The sequence below is a fragment of the Mytilus edulis genome, chromosome 8 (genome assembly GCF_963676685.1).
Source record: "Mytilus edulis chromosome 8, xbMytEdul2.2, whole genome shotgun sequence".
NCBI lineage: Eukaryota > Metazoa > Mollusca > Bivalvia > Mytilida > Mytilidae > Mytilus > Mytilus edulis.
The window spans coordinates 30413589-30440798 of record NC_092351.1 but is presented as its reverse complement, the minus strand read 5'-3'; the positions used below and the strand labels follow the sequence as shown (position 1 = coordinate 30440798).

The 27210-nt window shown below is 32.7% G+C and overlaps 1 protein-coding gene across 1 annotated transcript in view; it reads right to left on the bottom strand.

Moving 5' to 3' along the window:
* The window catches only part of LOC139486638 (serine-rich adhesin for platelets-like), a 55856-nt gene that overhangs the window by 17227 nt on the left and 11419 nt on the right, over positions 1–27210 (bottom strand). The window contains exons 5-23 of the mRNA XM_071271564.1: positions 26878–27206; positions 26133–26262; positions 24658–24986; positions 23914–24064; positions 22439–22767; positions 21695–21824; positions 20218–20546; positions 19474–19603; positions 17998–18326; positions 17254–17383; positions 15777–16105; positions 15033–15162; positions 13557–13885; positions 12813–12942; positions 11337–11665; positions 10593–10722; positions 9730–9909; positions 7898–7912; positions 1222–1444 (exon numbers count right to left, since the gene is read on the bottom strand). Of these exons, the coding sequence (XP_071127665.1) occupies positions 1222–1444; positions 7898–7912; positions 9730–9909; positions 10593–10722; positions 11337–11665; positions 12813–12942; positions 13557–13885; positions 15033–15162; positions 15777–16105; positions 17254–17383; positions 17998–18326; positions 19474–19603; positions 20218–20546; positions 21695–21824; positions 22439–22767; positions 23914–24064; positions 24658–24986; positions 26133–26262; positions 26878–27206 (4111 nt within the window). The remainder of the gene's footprint in view (positions 1–1221; positions 1445–7897; positions 7913–9729; positions 9910–10592; positions 10723–11336; positions 11666–12812; positions 12943–13556; positions 13886–15032; positions 15163–15776; positions 16106–17253; positions 17384–17997; positions 18327–19473; positions 19604–20217; positions 20547–21694; positions 21825–22438; positions 22768–23913; positions 24065–24657; positions 24987–26132; positions 26263–26877; positions 27207–27210) is intronic.

The following is a 27210-nucleotide window of genomic DNA, read 5'->3' as shown; positions in this document are numbered from 1 at the left end:
AGATCAATGATGATAAAGTGTAATGGGTGATTACCAGTGACACAATGTTCATGTATGTATGTACAGTGACATTTTGTGGTTTATTAAATAGATGAAGTTTGCAGTTAACATTTTATAATATATCAAACAAAATCCTCTCTAAAAAATGCTATAGTTACAATGTATATTAAACGTTTGTTCATTCACATCATTTAAAATGTGTGTTTAAAAAAAATTCATTGTAATCATATGTAATCATGATACCTTTGCCAAGGTAATCATTAATTTAATCAGACACTTTCAGAAATGATGTAATCATCAGTTTAATTTAATCGTACAAATAACAAAGGTATTGTAATTTAATCAATTACATTGAAAGTAATTGGACCTATCTCTGATATAAGTATCAGGCATAATCCGTCCCGTTAGGGGTTTAGTATCATACCATCATAACATATATGAGAAGAACATAACCCGTATCATGCCAACAACTGTTTTTTTTTATAATAAATGTGTTTAGTTCCGATGCGAAGAAGTAAATTAATAATAACGCCAAAATATGCAATCTTTATTGACCTGACAACATTATCGTAACTATATCGCTTCTTAATAATAAAATTGAGAATGGAAATGGGGAATATGTCAAAGAGACAACAACCCGACCAAATAAAAAACAACAGCAGAAGGTCACCAACAGGTTTTCAATGTAGCGAGAAATTCCCGTACCCGGAGGCGTCCTTCAATAAGTCTATTTAAGGTTTTGTTAGTTTCTGGGGTGAATACTGGCACTACATGATGGCGACCTTTCGCTTTTATGTGTAGACAAAAATATGAGGCTTGTACTGATTCCGTTTTGCTTTTACTGGAGGTTATAGCTTCAAGTTGCATGTGTATAATAAAAATGTCCACATGTCACGTGCAATTAGCAACGTGAGTAAATATTTTTCAGAATAGTTCTTTTGTTCTGTCTTATCTAAAACAAGTATCCAGATTTACATACTTATTTGAAAAAAATTATGCATACAATACAAGAATTAAAAAATAGTACAGAGTATGAGATATTTGTTTCTAGGTACTATGCATTTGACACATTCTTAAATCTGATATTTTGATTACTAAAAAACGGACACTTATCTGAAACACTATCAAATATAAAATCATGGTCTGTTTGACTAGCATGTCTAGTGTGTATATAATTTAATGAAAAGAAACCTCGAAAACAGAAATGTATTATATACTCACTTAAAAACAACAACAGAATCTGTATCTGATATTGTTAAGTTAGATATGCAAGTCCATGTGTCCATTATCGTTCCTAAAGCACTTACACTCATGGATGACTGTTTTGGTAGAATTGTATTCAGAAACTGAAGTGTAGTTGTTACCGGTTGGTTATTATCTGGTTTGGTATACTCATAAATCCATTCCGTATTCCTAAGTTCTGGAGGTAGCGTACAAATTCCATCTATAAAAAAGGTAAATGTATTAAGCACTATTTATGTTGCACATGAAAGTAACCTACCGATGTCAAAATTTCTCAAAATCTATACATAAAACAGTAGTACTAGTATTAAGATAGAGTTAACAAAGATCAAAATGTAATGATGTTAGGTTCCGGGACAAGATACACATATTATGACGCACCTTGCGATAAACAGACATATTTCGCAGATGTGCTCCATGCAAGTGGTTCATATTTAAAATGGATACGTTAAAGTGATTCCTCAATATTTTGTTTTAGTAATCTTTTTCATCAATGGTTTCCTTAAATGTGTGTTAATAATAACCTACAAATTTATTCGTTCTTTGTGTAATCATACGTTTTTTGATTGAGTTAAGTCTGCTAATTGATATTTTATCGTATGTTTTTATATGTTGTGATGTTATGCTATTGTTTCAGAAAAAGGGAGAAGGTTTGGGCCCATTAAAACGTTTAATCCCGCTGCAAATGTTTGCACCTGTCCTAAGTCAGGAATCTGATGTACAGTAGTTGTCGTTTGTTTATGTAATATATACGTGTTTCTCGTTTCTCGTTTTGTTTATATAGATTAGACCGTTGGTTTTCCCGTTTGAATGGTTTTACACTAGTAATTTTGGGGCCCTTTATAGCTTGTTGTTCGGTGTGAGCCAAGGCTCCGTGTTGAAGGCCGTACTTTAACCTATAATGGTTTAATTTTTAAATTGTTATTTGGATGGAGAGTTGTCTCATTGGCACTCACACCACATCTTCCTATATCTATTAGAACTGGACAACGTTTTATCTCAAATTGTACATCGAATCTATCTTATGATAATTCTTAAATGATTTGCCTATCTATAAATTCTTCACCCGGTTTGATGAATTATAACTGTTTCCATTGGTTTATATTCCGATACACCATGTTTTCAAAACTAGTTTCGTTACATTCACTGTGATCTATTCATGCGCGATAGACATGCATACAGCGATCGATCCTTGGATTTTCATTAAATGGAGATTGAAAAACAGAAGTATAAGAGTAGTTTGTATTTTAATATAAATATATACTAGAACACACCCGCGAAATCGCGGGCATTCAGAGCGTATTTGAGAGGATGTAAAGTGTTGTAGGCAGAATTTTGTAAAAGATTTATAATGACTTCAGAATTTCAGGAAAAGTATCAAAAGTCATAGGTACTTGGGGACAGGAAAATGTTTTTTTGATTAACCCTCGTCCTTTATTTCCAAAATTCCTATTTTTTGTTTTCTATTAATGTCATTATTAACATACACTTAGTGTACACGTATTATGAACATTCCAGTCAGGAGCCTGTAATTCCGTGGTTCAGTGATATTTGTTTTTCGTTCATTTTTTTTACATAAATAAGGCTGTTAATTTTCTCATTTAAATTGTTTAAATTGTCATTTCGGGTCCTTTTATATCAGACTATGCAGTATCGGCTTTTGCTTATTGTTGAAGGCCGTAAGGTGACCTTTACATGTTAATTTGTGTCATTTTGGTCTCTTGTGGAGAGCTGTCTCATTGGCATTCATAATACCACATCTTCTTTTTTTGTAAAACATTTAGCGACTTGAGAATTTCAGAAAAGGTATCAAAAGTCATAGGTAATTTGGGAAAGGATAATTGTTTTTCTAGCCCGGCTCCTCCTTCTTCAAACAAACATTTTTTTTTGTTCTCTATTAATTTTAATAACACATGAATAATTTTAGCGCTTATTTGTATATTATGAACATTCATTAATGGGGGATCGGGGCAGAGGCGGATTTAGGGAGCCCGCCCCCCCCCCCCCCCCCCTTTCTGAAAAATAATTGGTTGATTATAGAGGGCATAACTGAAGCATGACCGGAGCGGACCCCTTCTTAGGCAGTCAACGGGCCCCTGCGTATGAACATTTCTGGATCCGCCACTTCGGAGGGGCCCTGATCCCAATATCCCGGGCTTAAAAACATGAAATCCCGAGGTTTTGAATTTATTATACAAATTAAATATCTCGACATCCCGAAATTCGAAAAAAGAAATCCCGGATCCCGAAATGGTCAATGCTGAAATTTCGATCTTAAAAACACCCGCTCCAGACGTCCTGAAAGTGTATTTTCTTTTTACAGTCAATTCTCAGTTTAATAATTGATCCACAGCGGTCATTGATATATTATTCAGACCCTCCCTATTAAATAAACCCTGTGACTGCCGTGGATAGTAAACTTGAAAATGATATCAGACAGAAAATACACTTTATTCGTAGTATATGTATTTGTTTCAAAGTAAAAAGAAAAACGCAAACCGGTGGTCTAATCTGACTTAAATTTCGTCCAATGACGGATATAGATAAGACAGAACATACACTGTATTCGTAGTATTAATGTATGTTCAAAGTATACAGAAAAACGCAAACCGGAAGTATAATCTGACTTAAAATTTCGCCCAATGACGGAAACATATCCGGAAGTCTTTTTTCTCGTTTTTCACCCAAAATAACTCAATCTGAATAATCATATGAATGGATGACAAATGCGATTATGCACTGAACCCATAGGACACAGAGGCATGATGATTAATTTATTGTGGAAAGAAGAGAAGCGACACCCAAAATGAGGTCTTCTCGTTTAATAGTATAGATAGCGGATATGGTGGAGTGGTCTATAGAGCTGAACATGAGGCTAAGCTATTGGTGATGTAGTGTAGTGAGTTTGAATCGCGCAGAGGGACGGACAAAAATGTGTCAACAGAAAAATCTAAGTCTAGTAATTTGCAGACTTATATGTATATTATTTCTAGGGGTAATTGGTGTGTAAACTGGGGAGATTAACTCACAAAATGAATAGAAGTCTTCGATTTACACATCAATAACCTCTAGAAAAAAATGTGTTTAATCCTATGATATTTTACCAATTTCAGTTACCGCAATCCTCAGTATTGCATTTACAGTTTAAGATGCATTTAAGTAAGTAACATATTATATCAGCTTATGACAGGAGAAGGTTATATGTGTTTATTTTTTTAAGTGTTTTTTTTTCGTAAAAACAGATTACTTTTCAATGATTTTTTACGAACTGTTCAGTATAGTTGTTTCGCCTCTTTCGAATGGCTATACAATTATTAGTTTACACTCAGAATACAAATGATAAAATGTTATACCTTCTCGACCTCTAAATATAAGAAGGGCGAACACTCCCATCAATGTCAATTTACCCTATAAATTTTTAGTAATCATTTCTTCGAAGAAAATTAAATACAAGCAATAGCATCTCAAGCATTCAGAAAAATAATTCAACAGAATAAGGCTAAAAACCTAAATCAGAAAGTCCCATGTCTTTAACATGTATTTACATGAAGATAAAGTTAGAGCGAAGGTAACAATCTAAAATGTAAACATACAAAAACTGAACATATCAAAATAGTACACATCATTAACAAAGAAGAGATTCAGCTGATGCTTGATAACGCTGTTTTATTTATACATTTCTTTGGTAAGGAGGAAAGGGGGCAAAATACTCGCTACATTTCCTCATTTCCTGTAGACATCAGCAGTCCTCCTTCAAACGTTCATTTTTAAAACTATGTTAATAATTCTATAATATTTTTATTATACTGAAAAAAATTTATTTTACCCTCATTGCTATGTTAAACACTTAATTTATCGTTTGGTTAACACTTTGAGAAGCACATTAAGAATTCCTATTGATTATTAAGAAGAAGTGTTTCTATTAAGAATGTTGTGTAATCATTATCATCTTGTCAAGTATAGCTGGTTTACTAGTTCTTATATTGCCGCGAAATAGCCTTTTTGTGCTAATGCGGCGTAAAGCAACCAACAATCAACTAGTTCTTATTATTGTTTTGAATATGAGTTCGAATTACATGTTCTGATTGGAATTTCATATTACCAGATTAAAATTTAAAAATAAATATAAAATTATAAGGATCTTAGTCTATTTATATTCACCATTCTGATTAACAAAAACGGTTAAGGTCTTCCATAATATTGTCCATTTGACTTCTATATATTTGCAGAAAAAAATTCTTAAAAATTCATTTTTAAAAATTATTAATCTTTTTCTTGATGTATGTTAATATATGATACATACGAACTCTGACTATTAATTTCATAATTTTTGGTCAATAAATAAAAAAGTTTCCCATTGGGTCTCTATGTTAATTTTATTTTTTGAAGTGTTGATTACCTGATGGAGTAAGTATAAGTGGTGTAACGGCCTTCCAACCAAAACAAAAACAACATACATGTGCTTTTAAAGTTTGTTTATTTGTACCATGTGACTTTGTATATTTGAATATAAAGATGACCTGTACTGACCAACGAACAACATAAGATTTCATGTCATGTGATTGTTATAATTGTTCTATATATGACATGTATGATAGATTCTGTATTTTCCATTTTCTGTTTTCAAAAATTTAGATAAAACTTTTCAGAGCCTTTGTCTTTTTATGCAACTCACCATGCTAAAAGCATGAAAAGTTTGTGTATAGTTAGTCAACTTATATAATGATATAAAATCAATAATCTGAAGTGTTTTTTTTGTTTTGGTTGGAAGGCCATTACACCACTTATACTTACTCCATCAGGTAATCAACACTTCAAAAAATAAAATTAACATAGAGACCTAATGGGAAACTTTTTTATTTATTGACCAAAATTAATGAAATTAATAGTCAGAGTTCGTATGTATCATATATTAACATACATCAAGAAAAAAAATATTAATTTTTAAAAATGAATTTTTTTCTGCAAATATATAGAAGTCAAATGGACAATACTAAATAAGTAAATTCTGGATATTTTTTTTACTTGTTTCAAAATACATTTTGAAATCTTCCCTGATAAAGTAAAGCTATTCATGTCAATTTTGGACTGGTCGGTAACAAGTTACGAACTGGTCAGCATGACCTAACTATTCAAGTTTTCAGAGTACTTCATGACAGAAATATTATTTAAAGTTGTTGCATTCAATGTCAAATTAAGTTGTTGATTAGTTCAGAATGGATATAGATGATGTTTGGTTGAACAATAGTCCATCTTTTTCAAGATTTAGCAAAGTTAAAAGAAGGAAGGATTAGTTAACCATACAAGTTTAAAGTACATTCATCTTCTTAAAGATTTAGAATATATTTTAAAGAATGATAGCCTAAAATTTGTGGAAAACAGAAAATCAGAACATGCAAATATAACTGTGCAAAAAGTTGATGAAACCATAAACGTTAAAACGACTGCAGTTCCTTTGAAAATTGCACACCTTGTTTTAGATAAATACTAAATAAAAGAGCATTGCTGGATTTAGAAATATTATCTACGAACATGTGAAAACAGGTGTAGTAACCTTTACCTTGTAGTAGTAGATCTGTTAGATGTTCAAACTGTCATATATTTCATCACATGGCAAAGGAGAACATGCTGAAACCTTGCCTAAATCCCCATGGTACTAACTATTTCAGACGTGGACAGAAGAAAAGCCTTGCCGACTACATACTTAAAACAATATAAGTAGAGAAAGAGCTCAAACAAGTGATAAGGGATATTTAGAATATATTTAAAGGTTGATGACTTAAAATTTGATGAAAAAAATACAATTGGAACATGCCAATATAACTCTGCAAAAAGTTTATGAAACTATAATAGTTAAAACTTATGAAGTTCTTTGTCCATTGGACCGCCTTTTCTTTATAAATAGAAGTTTTTATCTACCTTGACTGTCGATTATGCTCTTGTTATTCCTTGCTAACAACTTAACATAGTCAACTATGATTAGTACATTGAAGTCCAAGTAATAAATAATCATAAGCTGGCCATATCCGTTGCAATGTATGATTTTAAGATATATATACAACAGGAGAACAATAGAATAACAAAATATCACTATACAGATACTCATGTTCTACACTTCCTAATACATGTAAAGCTATTGCAACAAGTCTAGAAATTGACAATGAAGGTCTCTTGAAAAAAAAACTGAATGACAAAAGAGATAATTTCAGGTTGGAAACCCCCCCCCCCCTTTTTTTGGACGATCAATGCATTTGAATGGGGACATGTAATTGGACTCTCCCCCTTTTGTCCTGGTTTAGGAACCCCTACCCCTTTTTAAAATGTCTGGATCCGCCCCTGACTCCTGCATTCAGAGTAAATATCTCCACCTAAAAAGATATTCAAGGGCTTGTTTATCCTATCATAATTTTCTTCAGAGGGTTGCTGCTCAGAAAGCAGCTTTTTTTCAATGTTTATATAATAAACCAAGAGTTCAAAATCCTGATTTTTTTCAATTTAACACTTACAAGTTGGTTGACTGTTACGGTATCATGGTTATTGAATATCCATTTCACAGTGAATACAATACTGTTATCTTTTCCATGAATTTGACCTTTAAATTACTCAGTTAAACCAAAGTATAATTGAACTAACTTATGAATTGATATATACTTACTTGGATTTGGAATGCCTGTAAATAGAAATCTTACAGTACAAAATCCTTATTTGAATGTGAACACAAAATGGGAATCAGGCGAAATACCTTTGCAATTATTTATGATGCAACGCTATGACACATCCCCTAACTTAAGTATTTTGTTATGTGGTAGATTGATTCCTTCCTGTCATATTAAAAAAATCATTGGTAGGTAAAAAAAAGTCCATCATTTAGCTCGGACTGTCGTCAGATAGTTCTCTTTAAAATAAATTATAAACTTTTCCAATCGAGATTTTCACCAGTTTGTCAGCTATTTTGTTATTATATATTACTCTTACAGACAGCCAGATTTTTGGTAGTTTGGTTTATTACTTACAAATGTAAGGATTTAATTAAAAGTAAAAAAAGCTAGAATGTTTAGTTTGAACAAGATTTTAATAGTCACCTTTAAATCCCTTTTTTTAACTTAATCACTTAATCAATTTGAATTTTATTGGAAGTCCAGGTTAATTTGAAAAAAAGTTATATAACAATTTAAAGATAACTGTCTTAATACAGGTTAGAGACCCACACTATTCCGTAGTAAATTTCTTTTAGACAATAAATACAAATTGCGCTTTCTCAACAAAATTTGGACAGTGTGCTGTTCTACTTTTGGACCAATATGATAAAATTATAGAAAACTTCACCGGCTCTGCCTTAAATTAAAATATGGACAATTTTATGTTGAAGGAGTCTTGAAATCTTTTGACAACCTCCAATGTGCTGATTATTAACCTTTGTCTACTGGACCAAATCACTACTTAACTCTAAAACTCATGACCCAAATATTTTGACAGTGTCATTTGATCCCAGACTTGCTATTTGAGGCATAAACATGGATAATTACATTTAAAAGGGGCATAAAAAAGATGGCAAGTACCACACTGTCAACACTTGGGACTATATTCAACAACAAAATCAAGGGACGACAATTGAGTGTTTGGACCTATAGTCCGGGCTTAAAATTCTATCGTTTTTTACTTATATTAATTAAATCCGTAGACTTGACAGCAATGAAACAAACTATATTACAACCTGTAATTCAGTAAGTTTAATATATAACTTAGTTGGCAGTATAGTTTGATGGTTGATTTAAAAAAAAATTAATGCAAAAAGTAAAGTGTGACTATTTGAATTCGATCCCAACTGATATTCAAGCTTTCAAAACCTACTTAACAATTTTAAATCCTTGAATTTGATTTCAATAAACCTCACTAAAGTATTATGTTTTGTTAGCTCAATACATGATTTATTTTGATGAGCTGATTAATACAAGAGTAGACAAAATGTAAAGGTCAATACGGAGTCTAAGGTGGTCGACACTGGTCAAGACAGGTAAAGACCAGTAAAGACAGGTAAAGACATGTCAAGATTGAGTAAAGACTGGTCGAGACTGGTGGAACTGAACAGAGACTGGTAAGACTGAAACGAGACTGGTCGAGCATTTGTACACAGCATTTCGATTTCATCAATATTATCAAGTACTGAGTCAGACTTATCAAGTAAAGTGTAGCCCAGAGCCGATTATAGTAAAATAAGACTTAAGTTCTGTCGAGATAATTTCGAGTCTTGTAAAGTAAAATTCTTTAAGTAGGATAATTTGCATACTGTGTATCTAATAATATTTATTATGAATGTTGGAATATAAGCCAATCGATTTTTCTTTTTATTTTAACCTGAAATAAACATGAATGTAAAAACAACTTCATACAATAGAAATATGTATGCACATGTTTGCCATAACGGCTGCTTAATGAAAAATAAAATTAGTATGCTCCTTATAAACAAAATGTACAAAGTGTTCGTACCACAGACCGGAGGACTTCCACTCCAGGTTTCATCCTTCATACATTGACGAGTCAGGTCACCAGACTTCAATACATTATCACTATCACAAGCATACGTAATATTGTCGTTTTCGTTTATACCAGTCTTATTCGTTATAGTAGCGAAATTTACTTCTGCAAGGTCAGGACATTCTATTAACTCTACAATTTAAAACAAAATCAATGTACATACATTTGTAGTTATGAATGATTGATCTTAGATAAATTACCTAAGCATTTCAGATAAAGGAAGAATGATATAAAATAAAACAACGGCCAAGACAGTACAACATTACTTTTTTTTAATAAATGTTGATAAATCCAATAGCATCAAATCGTACCCTGCCACAGGGTGGATCCAGAAAGATAAATGTTTATTTGAAAAATATAATTACATTTTACATACTTCAGCAAAACCACAAAACTAAATATCCACGAACATGTAAGTTTTCCTCAATACGCGAAAATTGGTACCCACGAACATAAATGAATCCACTATATTTGGTCTTTATATAAGGATTTTAATACTTCTCAAAAGTACCTGGATTATAATTTTAAAAAGGGGGCGGAAGATACCTGAGGGATTTTGAAACTGACACCGCCATGACTGCAAAGGAAAAAGTCGAACAGACAATTATAAGTTCCTTTAAAGCGACGATGAAAATTACAGACTAAACAAGACAAACTATATCAAAAACTTGGGACGATAAAAGGTGCTCCAGAAGAGAGAGCGGATCCTGCTCAACTGGCTGCACCGGTTGTGTTGCTTATGTTATTATGTTTACCAGATAAATAGTATAATTCGATAGGTTACATTCGAAGACAACATAATAGTCAAATCTTACCACAAGTAGAAAGTTCTACACTGTCTAAACGAATACTACTGCTGCCGGATTGTTTTGTGACTGTTATTCTTATAACGTTGTACTTTCTCGATTCCAATGGGATTTCTTCACCCGGCTGTACATTTGGGGCCTGAAATATTGTAGAAAGAAACTAAAATATATAGGTGGTTCTTTTGCGACATCTAATCAAAAGCATGTATGAATTTATTTCATTTCAAATTAATTTTTTTTAAATTTGCCTGTTTTTTAATTACTTTCTTATTGAATAAGTATAATAAAATGAACTTTAATAATATACATATAGCTATTGACTGATAATGAGATTGATACGATCAACCAAAGAGATATGTATTTATTCAGTTTATTGAAGATCCTTGTTTTTATATACTGAATATGTATTCTGTTAACTGTAATGAATTGATAAAATCGATTAAATTTCCTAATAAAACTCCTACAATTAATCCCGTAATATATCATCATATAGACTTCTAATGTTAACATAACATAACATTAAGGAGATGAGGTGTGCATCCAAATGAGACAACTGTCCAATGAAGGACAATCGACGAAGATACACGAAAGTAAAGGTTACCATACGGCTTCAATAATGAAAATAAATGTGATAATATATAAAAACTCAAAAGGGAAATCTCACTACCTAATTTGTATATTCAAAATGCATGTTACATATCATAAATTAGTTTTATCTTATTTGGAGCCGAGACGATCATAACAATCATTTACCTGAACAGTTATAAACTCTGGATTATCTGGAAGATTATACTTCACGGTAATAGTAGCAATGCCATCACCAGAAACTGTTACACCATTTACTTCTTCGTCTAAACCGTCAATCAACAGAACCATAATAGATTCATTTGTCTCAACAAACTTGTTATCGTCTTTCTCTTGAAGTGCATCTTTGTCGCTTGTGGACAAGGGTGCCAACGGGTTATTTGTATCAATATTAGATTCGCCTAGTACAACTTTTTCTTTAACACATTCTGTAGCTGTTGTAACCTCTATAGTAGATGGTTGTGTAGTTGTTCCCATTGAAACTGTTGTAAGTTCACCTATTATAATAAACAATGCATTAAAAAACGAAAGCAGCAATTACAAGTATTTTTTTTTTCAAATTTGACATTTAATACAGAGTTAATCATTGTTTGCTGTCCAATAAAATGTTATGACAACTCATTCGTTACCATTCTTTACATAGAGAATAATACATGGCAAAATCCGTATCATATGTCGTATCATCCCGAGACATCAATATCAGCCCAAGGGCCTTTAGGCCCGAGGGATGATATTGGTCGAGGGTGATACGGCATGTGATACGGATTTTGCCATGTATTATACGCTTTATCATATATTTCAACAGAAGAGTATAATATTTTATGAACTGTTTTCTGATCCATAGCACTGGATTACCTTCAGTTCTACTTGTTTCAAAGGCCTAAAAGAACTGCTCAATTATTCGACGCACCATAATTACCTTAATTAGTTACAAATGAGGGACGAAAGATACCAAAGGGACAGTCAAACTCGTAAATCTAAAAAAAAAGACAAACAGAAACACAGAAAAACAATAGTACACATGACACAACATAGAAAACTAAAGAATAAACAACACGAACCCCACGAAAAACCAGGGGTGATCTCAGGTGCTCCGGAAGGGTAAGCAGATCCTGCTCCACATGCGGCACCCGTCGTGTTGCTTATGTGATTACAAATCATGTAAATAGTCTAATTCGGTATGTCAAATTCATGAAAGGGAAGGGGATTGTAGTTACGACGTAAGGAACATATTCGATATTATTTGTGAAACGGTTATTCCATAACGGTCAACCAACAGGAGGGGTGCCACATGTGTCTTTTTAATCATGGCTTTGTCACATACTTTTTTACTTATGAGTTAGAATGGACCTTTGAGAGCTTGTCCCTCTTATGATAGTACAAATGTATGCATTGTCAATTTTTCATACTTGTAAATGGCAGAAAAAAAGATTCTATCTATACATGTATACATGATAGATATAAAAACTAAAAACAGGTTCATACCAATAAAACATGAATACTTTAAAAGCACAAGGCAAAGGCTGGGTAAAAAAATACTCGAGTCAAAAGAAATACATATAATGAATATTTGGTGTTCAGAAATTTGTGGTTTTGTTTTTGCAAAGATTTATAGCGCTAGACAACATAACAGTCAAATCTTACCACAAGTAGAAAGTTCTACACTGTCTAAACGAATACTACTGCTGCCGGATTGTTTTGTGACTGTTATTCTTATAACGTTGTACTTTCTCGATTCCAATGGGATTTCTTCACCCGGCTGTACATTTGGGGCCTGAAATATTGTAGAAAGAAACTAAAATATATAGGTGGTTCTTTTGCGACATCTAATCAAAAGCATGTATGAATTTATTTCATTTCAAATTAATTTTTTTTAAATTTGCCTGTTTTTTAATTACTTTCTTATTGAATAAGTATAATAAAATGAACTTTAATAATATACATATAGCTATTGACTGATAATGAGATTGATACGATCAACCAAAGAGATATGTATTTATTCAGTTTATTGAAGATCCTTGTTTTTATATACTGAATATGTATTCTGTTAACTGTAATGAATTGATAAAATCGATTAAATTTCCTAATAAAACTCCTACAATTAATCCCGTAATATATCATCATATAGACTTCTAATGTTAACATAACATAACATTAAGGAGATGAGGTGTGCATCCAAATGAGACAACTGTCCAATGAAGGACAATCGACGAAGATACACGAAAGTAAAGGTTACCATACGGCTTCAATAATGAAAATAAATGTGATAATATATAAAAACTCAAAAGGGAAATCTCACTACCTAATTTGTATATTCAAAATGCATGTTACATATCATAAATTAGTTTTATCTTATTTGGAGCCGAGACGATCATAACAATCATTTACCTGAACAGTTATAAACTCTGGATTATCTGGAAGATTATACTTCACGGTAATAGTAGCAATGCCATCACCAGAAACTGTTACACCATTTACTTCTTCGTCTAAACCGTCAATCAACAGAACCATAATAGATTCATTTGTCTCAACAAACTTGTTATCGTCTTTCTCTTGAAGTGCATCTTTGTCGCTTGTGGACAAGGGTGCCAACGGGTTATTTGTATCAATATTAGACTCGCCTAGTACAACTTTTTCTTTAACACATTCTGTAGCTGTTGTAACCTCTATAGTAGATGGTTGTGTAGTTGTTCCCATTGAAACTGTTGTAAGTTCACCTATTATAATAAACAATGCATTAAAAAACGAAAGCAGCAATTACAAGTATTTTTTTTTTCAAATTTGACATTTAAGACACAGTTAATCATTGTTTGCTGTCCAATAAAATGTTATGACAACTCATTCGTTACCATTCTTCACATAGAGAATAATACATGGCAAAATCCGTATCATATGTCGTATCATCCCGAGACATCAATATCAGCCCAAGGGCCTTTAGGCCCGAGGGATGATATTGGTCGAGGGTGATACGGCATGTGATACGGATTTTGCCATGTATTATACGCTTTATCATATATTTCAACAGAAGAGTATAATATTTTATGAACTGTTTTCTGATCCATAGCACTGGATTACCTTCAGTTCTACTTGTTTCAAAGGCCTAAAAGAACTGCTCAATTATTCGACGCACCATAATTACCTTAATTAGTTACAAATGAGGGACGAAAGATACCAAAGGGACAGTCAAACTCGTAAATCTAAAAAAAAAGACAAACAGAAACACAGAAAAACAATAGTACACATGACACAACATAGAAAACTAAAGAATAAACAACACGAACCCCACGAAAAACCAGGGGTGATCTCAGGTGCTCCGGAAGGGTAAGCAGATCCTGCTCCACATGCGGCACCCGTCGTGTTGCTTATGTGATTACAAATCATGTAAATAGTCTAATTCGGTATGTCAAATTCATGAAAGGGAAGGGGATTGTAGTTACGACGTAAGGAACATATTCGATATTATTTGTGAAACGGTTATTCCATAACGGTCAACCAACAGGAGGGGTGCCACATGTGTCTTTTTAATCATGGCTTTGTCACATACTTTTTTACTTATGAGTTAGAATGGACCTTTGAGAGCTTGTCCCTCTTATGATAGTACAAATGTATGCATTGTCAATTTTTCATACTTGTAAATGGCAGAAAAAAAGATTCTATCTATACATGTATACATGATAGATATAAAAACTAAAAACAGGTTCATACCAATAAAACATGAATACTTTAAAAGTACAAGGCAAAGGCTGGGTAAAAAAATACTCGAGTCAAAAGAAATAAATATAATGAATATTTGGTGTTCAGAAATTTGTGGTTTTGTTTTTGCAAAGATTTATAGCGCTAGACAACATAACAGTCAAATCTTACCACAAGTAGAAAGTTCTACACTGTCTAAACGAATGCTACTGCTGCCGGATTGTTTTGTGACTGTTATTCTTATAACGTTGTACTTTCTCGATTCCAATGGGATTTCTTCACCCGGCTGTACATTTGGGGCCTGAAATATTGTAGAAAGAAACTAAAATATATAGGTGGTTCTTTTGCGACATCTAATCAAAAGCATGTATGAATTTATTTCATTTCAAATTAATTTTTTTTAAATTTGCCTGTTTTTTAATTACTTTCTTATTGAATAAGTATAATAAAATGAACTTTAATAATATACATATAGCTATTGACTGATAATGAGATTGATACGATCAACCAAAGAGATATGTATTTATTCAGTTTATTGAAGATCCTTGTTTTTATATACTGAATATGTATTCTGTTAACTGTAATGAATTGATAAAATCGATTAAATTTCCTAATAAAACTCCTACAATTAATCCCGTAATATATCATCATATAGACTTCTAATGTTAACATAACATAACATTAAGGAGATGAGGTGTGCATCCAAATGAGACAACTGTCCAATGAAGGACAATCGACGAAGATACACGAAAGTAAAGGTTACCATACGGCTTCAATAATGAAAATAAATGTGATAATATATAAAAACTCAAAAGGGAAATCTCACTACCTAATTTGTATATTCAAAATGCATGTTACATATCATAAATTAGTTTTATCTTATTTGGAGCCGAGACGATCATAACAATCATTTACCTGAACAGTTATAAACTCTGGATTATCTGGAAGATTATACTTCACGGTAATAGTAGCAATGCCATCACCAGAAACTGTTACACCATTTACTTCTTCGTCTAAACCGTCAATCAACAGAACCATAATAGATTCATTTGTCTCAACAAACTTGTTATCGTCTTTCTCTTGAAGTGCATCTTTGTCGCTTGTGGACAAGGGTGCCAACGGGTTATTTGTATCAATATTAGACTCGCCTAGTACAACTTTTTCTTTAACACATTCTGTAGCTGTTGTAACCTCTATAGTAGATGGTTGTGTAGTTGTTCCCATTGAAACTGTTGTAAGTTCACCTATTATAATAAACAATGCATTAAAAAACGAAAGCAGCAATTACAAGTATTTTTTTTTTCAAATTTGACATTTAAGACACAGTTAATCATTGTTTGCTGTCCAATAAAATGTTATGACAACTCATTCGTTACCATTCTTCACATAGAGAATAATACATGGCAAAATCCGTATCATATGTCGTATCATCCCGAGACATCAATATCAGCCCAAGGGCCTTTAGGCCCGAGGGATGATATTGGTCGAGGGTGATACGGCATGTGATACGGATTTTGCCATGTATTATACGCTTTATCATATATTTCAACAGAAGAGTATAATATTTTATGAACTGTTTTCTGATCCATAGCACTGGATTACCTTCAGTTCTACTTGTTTCAAAGGCCTAAAAGAACTGCTCAATTATTCGACGCACCATAATTACCTTAATTAGTTACAAATGAGGGACGAAAGATACCAAAGGGACAGTCAAACTCGTAAATCTAAAAAAAAAAGACAAACAGAAACACAGAAAAACAATAGTACACATGACACAACATAGAAAACTAAAGAATAAACAACACGAACCCCACGAAAAACCAGGGGTGATCTCAGGTGCTCCGGAAGGGTAAGCAGATCCTGCTCCACATGCGGCACCCGTCGTGTTGCTTATGTGATTACAAATCATGTAAATAGTCTAATTCGGTATGTCAAATTCATGAAAGGGAAGGGGATTGTAGTTACGACGTAAGGAACATATTCGATATTATTTGTGAAACGGTTATTCCATAACGGTCAACCAACAGGAGGGGTGCCACATGTGTCTTTTTAATCATGGCTTTGTCACATACTTTTTTACTTATGAGTTAGAATGGACCTTTGAGAGCTTGTCCCTCTTATGATAGTACAAATGTATGCATTGTCAATTTTTCATACTTGTAAATGGCAGAAAAAAAGATTCTATCTATACATGTATACATGATAGATATAAAAACTAAAAACAGGTTCATACCAATAAAACATGAATACTTTAAAAGTACAAGGCAAAGGCTGGGTAAAAAAATACTCGAGTCAAAAGAAATAAATATAATGAATATTTGGTGTTCAGAAATTTGTGGTTTTGTTTTTGCAAAGATTTATAGCGCTAGACAACATAACAGTCAAATCTTACCACAAGTAGAAAGTTCTACACTGTCTAAACGAATACTACTGCTGCCGGATTGTTTTGTGACTGTTATTCTTATAACGTTGTACTTTCTCGATTCCAATGGGATTTCTTCACCCGGCTGTACATTTGGGGCCTGAAATATTGTAGAAAGAAACTAAAATATATAGGTGGTTCTTTTGCGACATCTAATCAAAAGCATGTATGAATTTATTTCATTTCAAATTAATTTTTTTTAAATTTGCCTGTTTTTTAATTACTTTCTTATTGAATAAGTATAATAAAATGAACTTTAATAATATACATATAGCTATTGACTGATAATGAGATTGATACGATCAACCAAAGAGATATGTATTTATTCAGTTTATTGAAGATCCTTGTTTTTATATACTGAATATGTATTCTGTTAACTGTAATGAATTGATAAAATCGATTAAATTTCCTAATAAAACTCCTACAATTAATCCCGTAATATATCATCATATAGACTTCTAATGTTAACATAACATAACATTAAGGAGATGAGGTGTGCATCCAAATGAGACAACTGTCCAATGAAGGACAATCGACGAAGATACACGAAAGTAAAGGTTACCATACGGCTTCAATAATGAAAATAAATGTGATAATATATAAAAACTCAAAAGGGAAATCTCACTACCTAATTTGTATATTCAAAATGCATGTTACATATCATAAATTAGTTTTATCTTATTTGGAGCCGAGACGATCATAACAATCATTTACCTGAACAGTTATAAACTCTGGATTATCTGGAAGATTATACTTCACGGTAATAGTAGCAATGCCATCACCAGAAACTGTTACACCATTTACTTCTTCGTCTAAACCGTCAATCAACAGAACCATAATAGATTCATTTGTCTCAACAAACTTGTTATCGTCTTTCTCTTGAAGTGCATCTTTGTCGCTTGTGGACAAGGGTGCCAACGGGTTATTTGTATCAATATTAGACTCGCCTAGTACAACTTTTTCTTTAACACATTCTGTAGCTGTTGTAACCTCTATAGTAGATGGTTGTGTAGTTGTTCCCATTGAAACTGTTGTAAGTTCACCTATTATAATAAACAATGCATTAAAAAACGAAAGCAGCAATTACAAGTATTTTTTTTTTCAAATTTGACATTTAATACAGAGTTAATCATTGTTTGCTGTCCAATAAAATGTTATGACAACTCATTCGTTACCATTCTTTACATAGAGAATAATACATGGCAAAATCCGTATCATATGTCGTATCATCCCGAGACATCAATATCAGCCCAAGGGCCTTTAGGCCCGAGGGATGATATTGGTCGAGGGTGATACGGCATGTGATACGGATTTTGCCATGTATTATACGCTTTATCATATATTTCAACAGAAGAGTATAATATTTTATGAACTGTTTTCTGATCCATAGCACTGGATTACCTTCAGTTCTACTTGTTTCAAAGGCCTAAAAGAACTGCTCAATTATTCGACGCACCATAATTACCTTAATTAGTTACAAATGAGGGACGAAAGATACCAAAGGGACAGTCAAACTCGTAAATCTAAAAAAAAAGACAAACAGAAACACAGAAAAACAATAGTACACATGACACAACATAGAAAACTAAAGAATAAACAACACGAACCCCACGAAAAACCAGGGGTGATCTCAGGTGCTCCGGAAGGGTAAGCAGATCCTGCTCCACATGCGGCACCCGTCGTGTTGCTTATGTGATTACAAATCATGTAAATAGTCTAATTCGGTATGTCAAATTCATGAAAGGGAAGGGGATTGTAGTTACGACGTAAGGAACATATTCGATATTATTTGTGAAACGGTTATTCCATAACGGTCAACCAACAGGAGGGGTGCCACATGTGTCTTTTTAATCATGGCTTTGTCACATACTTTTTTACTTATGAGTTAGAATGGACCTTTGAGAGCTTGTCCCTCTTATGATAGTACAAATGTATGCATTGTCAATTTTTCATACTTGTAAATGGCAGAAAAAAAGATTCTATCTATACATGTATACATGATAGATATAAAAACTAAAAACAGGTTCATACCAATAAAACATGAATACTTTAAAAGCACAAGGCAAAGGCTGGGTAAAAAAATACTCGAGTCAAAAGAAATAAATATAATGAATATTTGGTGTTCAGAAATTTGTGGTTTTGTTTTTGCAAAGATTTATAGCGCTAGACAACATAACAGTCAAATCTTACCACAAGTAGAAAGTTCTACACTGTCTAAACGAATACTACTGCTGCCGGATTGTTTTGTGACTGTTATTCTTATAACGTTGTACTTTCTCGATTCCAATGGGATTTCTTCACCCGGCTGTACATTTGGGGCCTGAAATATTGTAGAAAGAAACTAAAATATATAGGTGGTTCTTTTGCGACATCTAATCAAAAGCATGTATGAATTTATTTCATTTCAAATTATTTTTTTTTAAATTTGCCTGTTTTTTAATTACTTTCTTATTGAATAAGTATAATAAAATGAACTTTAATAATATACATATAGCTATTGACTGATAATGAGATTGATACGATCAACCAAAGAGATATGTATTTATTCAGTTTATTGAAGATCCTTGTTTTTATATACTGAATATGTATTCTGTTAACTGTAATGAATTGATAAAATCGATTAAATTTCCTAATAAAACTCCTACAATTAATCCCGTAATATATCATCATATAGACTTCTAATGTTAACATAACATAACATTAAGGAGATGAGGTGTGCATCCAAATGAGACAACTGTCCAATGAAGGACAATCGACGAAGATACACGAAAGTAAAGGTTACCATACGGCTTCAATAATGAAAATAAATGTGATAATATATAAAAACTCAAAAGGGAAATCTCACTACCTAATTTGTATATTCAAAATGCATGTTACATATCATAAATTAGTTTTATCTTATTTGGAGCCGAGACGATCATAACAATCATTTACCTGAACAGTTATAAACTCTGGATTATCTGGAAGATTATACTTCACGGTAATAGTAGCAATGCCATCACCAGAAACTGTTACACCATTTACTTCTTCGTCTAAACCGTCAATCAACAGAACCATAATAGATTCATTTGTCTCAACAAACTTGTTATCGTCTTTCTCTTGAAGTGCATCTTTGTCGCTTGTGGACAAGGGTGCCAACGGGTTATTTGTATCAATATTAGACTCGCCTAGTACAACTTTTTCTTTAACACATTCTGTAGCTGTTGTAACCTCTATAGTAGATGGTTGTGTAGTTGTTCCCATTGAAACTGTTGTAAGTTCACCTATTATAATAAACAATGCATTAAAAAACGAAAGCAGCAATTACAAGTATTTTTTTTTTCAAATTTGACATTTAATACAGAGTTAATCATTGTTTGCTGTCCAATAAAATGTTATGACAACTCATTCGTTACCATTCTTTACATAGAGAATAATACATGGCAAAATCCGTATCATATGTCGTATCATCCCGAGACATCAATATCAGCCCAAGGGCCTTTAGGCCCGAGGGATGATATTGGTCGAGGGTGATACGGCATGTGATACGGATTTTGCCATGTATTATACGCTTTATCATATATTTCAACAGAAGAGTATAATATTTTATGAACTGTTTTCTGATCCATAGCACTGGATTACCTTCAGTTCTACTTGTTTCAAAGGCCTAAAAGAACTGCTCAATTATTCGACGCACCATAATTACCTTAATTAGTTACAAATGAGGGACGAAAGATACCAAAGGGACAGTCAAACTCGTAAATCTAAAAAAAAAAGACAAACAGAAACACAGAAAAACAATAGTACACATGACACAACATAGAAAACTAAAGAATAAACAACACGAACCCCACGAAAAACCAGGGGTGATCTCAGGTGCTCCGGAAGGGTAAGCAGATCCTGCTCCACATGCGGCACCCGTCGTGTTGCTTATGTGATTACAAATCATGTAAATAGTCTAATTCGGTATGTCAAATTCATGAAAGGGAAGGGGATTGTAGTTACGACGTAAGGAACATATTCGATATTATTTGTGAAACGGTTATTCCATAACGGTCAACCAACAGGAGGGGTGCCACATGTGTCTTTTTAATCATGGCTTTGTCACATACTTTTTTACTTATGAGTTAGAATGGACCTTTGAGAGCTTGTCCCTCTTATGATAGTACAAATGTATGCATTGTCAATTTTTCATACTTGTAAATGGCAGAAAAAAAGATTCTATCTATACATGTATACATGATAGATATAAAAACTAAAAACAGGTTCATACCAATAAAACATGAATACTTTAAAAGTACAAGGCAAAGGCTGGGTAAAAAAATACTCGAGTCAAAAGAAATAAATATAATGAATATTTGGTGTTCAGAAATTTGTGGTTTTGTTTTTGCAAAGATTTATAGCGCTAGACAACATAACAGTCAAATCTTACCACAAGTAGAAAGTTCTACACTGTCTAAACGAATGCTACTGCTGCCGGATTGTTTTGTGACTGTTATTCTTATAACGTTGTACTTTCTCGATTCCAATGGGATATCTTCACCCGGCTGTACATTTGGGGCCTGAAATATTGTAGAAAGAAACTAAAATATATAGGTGGTTCTTTTGCGACATCTAATCAAAAGCATGTATGAATTTATTTCATTTCAAATTAATTTTTTTTAAATTTGCCTGTTTTTTAATTACTTTCTTATTGAATAAGTATAATAAAATGAACTTTAATAATATACATATAGCTATTGACTGATAATGAGATTGATACGATCAACCAAAGAGATATGTATTTATTCAGTTTATTGAAGATCCTTGTTTTTATATACTGAATATGTATTCTGTTAACTGTAATGAATTGATAAAATCGATTAAATTTCCTAATAAAACTCCTACAATTAATCCCGTAATATATCATCATATAGACTTCTAATGTTAACATAACATAACATTAAGGAGATGAGGTGTGCATCCAAATGAGACAACTGTCCAATGAAGGACAATCGACGAAGATACACGAAAGTAAAGGTTACCATACGGCTTCAATAATGAAAATAAATGTGATAATATATAAAAACTCAAAAGGGAAATCTCACTACCTAATTTGTATATTCAAAATGCATGTTACATATCATAAATTAGTTTTATCTTATTTGGAGCCGAGACGATCATAACAATCATTTACCTGAACAGTTATAAACTCTGGATTATCTGGAAGATTATACTTCACGGTAATAGTAGCAATGCCATCACCAGAAACTGTTACACCATTTACTTCTTCGTCTAAACCGTCAATCAACAGAACCATAATAGATTCATTTGTCTCAACAAACTTGTTATCGTCTTTCTCTTGAAGTGCATCTTTGTCGCTTGTGGACAAGGGTGCCAACGGGTTATTTGTATCAATATTAGACTCGCCTAGTACAACTTTTTCTTTAACACATTCTGTAGCTGTTGTAACCTCTATAGTAGATGGTTGTGTAGTTGTTCCCATTGAAACTGTTGTAAGTTCACCTATTATAATAAACAATGCATTAAAAAACGAAAGCAGCAATTACAAGTATTTTTTTTTCAAATTTGACATTTAATACAGAGTTAATCATTGTTTGCTGTCCAATAAAATGTTATGACAACTCATTCGTTACCATTCTTTACATAGAGAATAATACATGGCAAAATCCGTATCATATGTCGTATCATCCCGAGACATCAATATCAGCCCAAGGGCCTTTAGGCCCGAGGGATGATATTGGTCGAGGGTGATACGGCATGTGATACGGATTTTGCCATGTATTATACGCTTTATCATATATTTCAACAGAAGAGTATAATATTTTATGAACTGTTTTCTGATCCATAGCACTGGATTACCTTCAGTTCTACTTGTTTCAAAGGCCTAAAAGAACTGCTCAATTATTCGACGCACCATAATTACCTTAATTAGTTACAAATGAGGGACGAAAGATACCAAAGGGACAGTCAAACTCGTAAATCTAAAAAAAAAGACAAACAGAAACACAGAAAAACAATAGTACACATGACACAACATAGAAAACTAAAGAATAAACAACACGAACCCCACGAAAAACCAGGGGTGATCTCAGGTGCTCCGGAAGGGTAAGCAGATCCTGCTCCACATGCGGCACCCGTCGTGTTGCTTATGTGATTACAAATCATGTAAATAGTCTAATTCGGTATGTCAAATTCATGAAAGGGAAGGGGATTGTAGTTACGACGTAAGGAACATATTCGATATTATTTGTGAAACGGTTATTCCATAACGGTCAACCAACAGGAGGGGTGCCACATGTGTCTTTTTAATCATGGCTTTGTCACATACTTTTTTACTTATGAGTTAGAATGGACCTTTGAGAGCTTGTCCCTCTTATGATAGTACAAATGTATGCATTGTCAATTTTTCATACTTGTAAATGGCAGAAAAAAAGATTCTATCTATACATGTATACATGATAGATATAAAAACTAAAAACAGGTTCATACCAATAAAACATGAATACTTTAAAAGCACAAGGCAAAGGCTGGGTAAAAAAATACTCGAGTCAAAAGAAATAAATATAATGAATATTTGGTGTTCAGAAATTTGTGGTTTTGTTTTTGCAAAGATTTATAGCGCTAGACAACATAACAGTCAAATCTTACCACAAGTAGAAAGTTCTACACTGTCTAAACGAATACTACTGCTGCCGGATTGTTTTGTGACTGTTATTCTTATAACGTTGTACTTTCTCGATTCCAATGGGATTTCTTCACCCGGCTGTACATTTGGGGCCTGAAATATTGTAGAAAGAAACTAAAATATATAGGTGGTTCTTTTGCGACATCTAATCAAAAGCATGTATGAATTTATTTCATTTCAAATTAATTTTTTTTAAATTTGCCTGTTTTTGAATTACTTTCTTATTGAATAAGTATAATTAAATGAACTTTAATAATATACATATAGCTATTGACTGATAATGAGATTGATACGATCAACCAAAGAGATATGTATTTATTCAGTTTATTGAAGATCCTTGTTTTTATATACTGAATATGTATTCTGTTAACTGTAATGAATTGATAAAATCGATTAAATTTCCTAATAAAACTCCTACAATTAATCCCGTAATATATCATCATATAGACTTCTAATGTTAACATAACATAACATTAAGGAGATGAGGTGTGCATCCAAATGAGACAACTGTCCAATGAAGGACAATCGACGAAGATACACGAAAGTAAAGGTTACCATACGGCTTCAATAATGAAAATAAATGTGATAATATATAAAAACTCAAAAGGGAAATCTCACTACCTAATTTGTATATTCAAAATGCATGTTACATATCATAAATTAGTTTTATCTTATTTGGAGCCGAGACGATCATAACAATCATTTACTTGAACAGTTATAAACTCTGGATTATCTGGAAGATTATACTTCACGGTAATAGTAGCAATGCCATCACCAGAAACTGTTACACCATTTACTTCTTCGTCTAAACCGTCAATCAACAGAACCATAATAGATTCATTTGTCTCAACAAACTTGTTATCGTCTTTCTCTTGAAGTGCATCTTTGTCGCTTGTGGACAAGGGTGCCAACGGGTTATTTGTATCAATATTAGACTCGCCTAGTACAACTTTTTCTTTAACACATTCTGTAGCTGTTGTAACCTCTATAGTAGATGGTTGTGTAGTTGTTCCCATTGAAACTGTTGTAAGTTCACCTATTATAATAAACAATGCATTAAAAAACGAAAGCAGCAATTACAAGTATTTTTTTTTTCAAATTTGACATTTAATACACAGTTAATCATTGTTTGCTGTCCAATAAAATGTTATGACAACTCATTCGTTACCATTCTTTACATAGAGAATAATACATGGCAAAATCCGTATCATATGTCGTATCATCCCGAGACATCAATATCAGCCCAAGGGCCTTTAGGCCCGAGGGATGATATTGGTCGAGGGTGATACGGCATGTGATACGGATTTTGCCATGTATTATACGCTTTTATATATTTCAACAGAAGAGTATAATATTTTATGAACTGTTTTCTGATCCATAGCACTGGATTACCTTCAGTTCTACTTGTTTCAAAGGCCTAAAAGAACTGCTCAATTATTCGACGCACCATAATTACCTTAATTAGTTACAAATGAGGGACGAAAGATACCAAAGGGACAGTCAAACTCGTAAATCTAAAAAAAAAAGACAAACAGAAACACAGAAAAACAATAGTACACATGACACAACATAGAAAACTAAAGAATAAACAACACGAACCCCACGAAAAACCAGGGGTGATCTCAGGTGCTCCGGAAGGGTAAGCAGATCCTGCTCCACATGCGGCACCCGTCGTGTTGCTTATGTGATTACAAATCATGTAAATAGTCTAATTCGGTATGTCAAATTCATGAAAGGGAAGGGGATTGTAGTTACGACGTAAGGAACATATTCGATATTATTTGTGAAACGGTTATTCCATAACGGTCAACCAACAGGAGGGGTGCCACATGTGTCTTTTTAATCATGGCTTTGTCACATACTTTTTTACTTATGAGTTAGAATGGACCTTTGTGAGCTTGTCCCTCTTATGATAGTACAAATGTATGCATTGTCAATTTTTCATACTTGTAAATGGCAGAAAAAAAGATTCTATCTATACATGTATACATGATAGATATAAAAACTAAAAACAGGTTCATACCAATAAAACATGAATACTTTAAAAGCACAAGGCAAAGGCTGGGTAAAAAAATACTCGAGTCAAAAGAAATAAATATAATGAATATTTGGTGTTCAGAAATTTGTGGTTTTGTTTTTGCAAAGATTTATAGCGCTAGACAACATAACAGTCAAATCTTACCACAAGTAGAAAGTTCTACACTGTCTAAACGAATACTACTGCTGCCGGATTGTTTTGTGACTGTTATTCTTATAACGTTGTACTTTCTCGATTCCAATGGGATTTCTTCACCCGGCTGTACATTTGGGGCCTGAAATATTGTAGAAAGAAACTAAAATATATAGGTGGTTCTTTTGCGACATCTAATCAAAAGCATGTATGAATTTATTTCATTTCAAATTAATTTTTTTTTAAATTTGCCTGTTTTTTAATTACTTTCTTATTGAATAAGTATAATTAAATGAACTTTAATAATATACATATAGCTATTGACTGATAATGAGATTGATACGATCAACCAAAGAGATATGTATTTATTCAGTTTATTGAAGATCCTTGTTTTTATATACTGAATATGTATTCTGTTAACTGTAATGAATTGATAAAATCGATTAAATTTCCTAATAAAACTCCTACAATTAATCCCGTAATATATCATCATATAGACTTCTAATGTTAACATAACATAACATTAAGGAGATGAGGTGTGCATCCAAATGAGACAACTGTCCAATGAAGGACAATCGACGAAGATACACGAAAGTAAAGGTTACCATACGGCTTCAATAATGAAAATAAATGTGATAATATATAAAAACTCAAAAGGGAAATCTCACTACCTAATTTGTATATTCAAAATGCATGTTACATATCATAAATTAGTTTGATCTTATTTGGAGCCGAGACGATCATAACAATCATTTACCTGAACAGTTATAAACTCTGGATTATCTGGAAGATTATACTTCACGGTAATAGTAGCAATGCCATCACCAGAAACTGTTACACCATTTACTTCTTCGTCTAAACCGTCAATCAACAGAACCATAATAGATTCATTTGTCTCAACAAACTTGTTATCGTCTTTCTCTTGAAGTGCATCTTTGTCGCTTGTGGACAATGGTGCCAACGGGTTATTTGTATCAATATTAGACTCGCCTAGTACAACTTTTTCTTTAACACATTCTGTAGCTGTTGTAACCTCTATAGTAGATGGTTGTGTAGTTGTTCCCATTGAAACTGTTGTAAGTTCACCTAT